Source organism: Haplochromis burtoni, unplaced genomic scaffold (assembly GCF_018398535.1).
Source record: "Haplochromis burtoni strain Fernald_Lab_line unplaced genomic scaffold, NCSU_Asbu1 Contig_519, whole genome shotgun sequence".
In the NCBI taxonomy this organism is placed as follows: Eukaryota; Metazoa; Chordata; class Actinopteri; order Cichliformes; family Cichlidae; genus Haplochromis; species Haplochromis burtoni.
The window spans coordinates 207,593-208,622 of NW_024582880.1; the positions used below are offsets into that span (position 1 = coordinate 207,593).

Consider the following 1,030-nt stretch of genomic DNA (forward strand, 5'->3'; position numbering starts at 1 on the left):
CATATGTGGAAGCTGGCGTGATCATGGAGATCATATGATATATGAACAGACAGCTTGGTATGAACCAGCTTCCATTCTGAAGGCCAGATTTTGCATCATCGAGGATTTGCATCAAAATTACTGAAAGTTCAAAGAATTCACAAAAGAAAGCAGGAAAAAAAGAGGTTTCATAAAACTTTTGCTGCAGATCCTGGATGATGGAAAGATCTGGAAAAGAGATCGGAAAGATGGGACATACGACCCGGGCTGTTCCAACCCAAACATCGGCCTCCTGCTGTACCTGCTGATAACGGTTGGTAACTTTCTTCGGTGGGACTCCAGTTCCGCTCAGCGCTGTGTTGCCAAACGGTGGGAAAGGTTTGTCCGATTTTATATCCGGCACTTTGTTGACTCTTGTGGGTCTGGGTGGAGTCGGTCGGACTGGGGAAGATGTTGCCACTGACTTCGTCGGCGGGGAATCCCTGACGAAGTTATTCCCCCGTTTGCTCACCGGGGGGACTTTGGTCACAGCTTTAACGTCTTTGACGTCTGCCTTGCTTTGGGTTTTTACTTTTGGAGCTTTGGTGGCTGCAGATTTTGTAGGTCCTGGTTTTGATGCTTTGGTGGGTTTAGGTGCCTTGGTGGCTTTGACCACAGTTGTTTGAATTTTTGTTGTAGTCTTGTGGTTGCCATTAGCCTTAGCCCCACCATTGCTGTTACCTTTTGCTTTAACATCGGTGGCCGTTTTGCCGTTTCCATTGGCTTTCTTCTCTGTTGTGACTTTTCCATTGCTGCTAGCCTTCGAGGTAACAGGAGCTTTCTTCTCAGCTACAACCTTACCATTGCCATTTCCATTTACTTTGACCTGAGGTGTTGGTTTGGCTCCAGTTGTAGCTTTTGCATTACCATTTGCTTTCTTCACAGCGCCAGTTTTGCCATTGCCATTCTTCGCTGGGGCAGCTGTGGGCTTAGATTTGGTTGGTTTGATTTTAGACAGGAGGACGTCTGCTGCAGTGGGCTTTGCTTTGGAGGACTTGGAAGCTTTGGTGGG

The 1,030-nt window shown here is 47.4% G+C and overlaps 1 protein-coding gene across 1 annotated transcript in view; it reads right to left on the reverse strand.

The window, feature by feature from the left end:
• Positions 1 to 1,030, reverse strand: part of col11a2 (collagen, type XI, alpha 2) — a gene marked incomplete in the record, with an annotated part of 41,857 nt that overhangs the window by 22,663 nt on the left and 18,164 nt on the right. Inside the window, 1 exon segment of the mRNA XM_042214111.1 lies at positions 281 to 1,030. Within this exon segment, the coding sequence (XP_042070045.1) occupies positions 281 to 1,030 (750 nt within the window).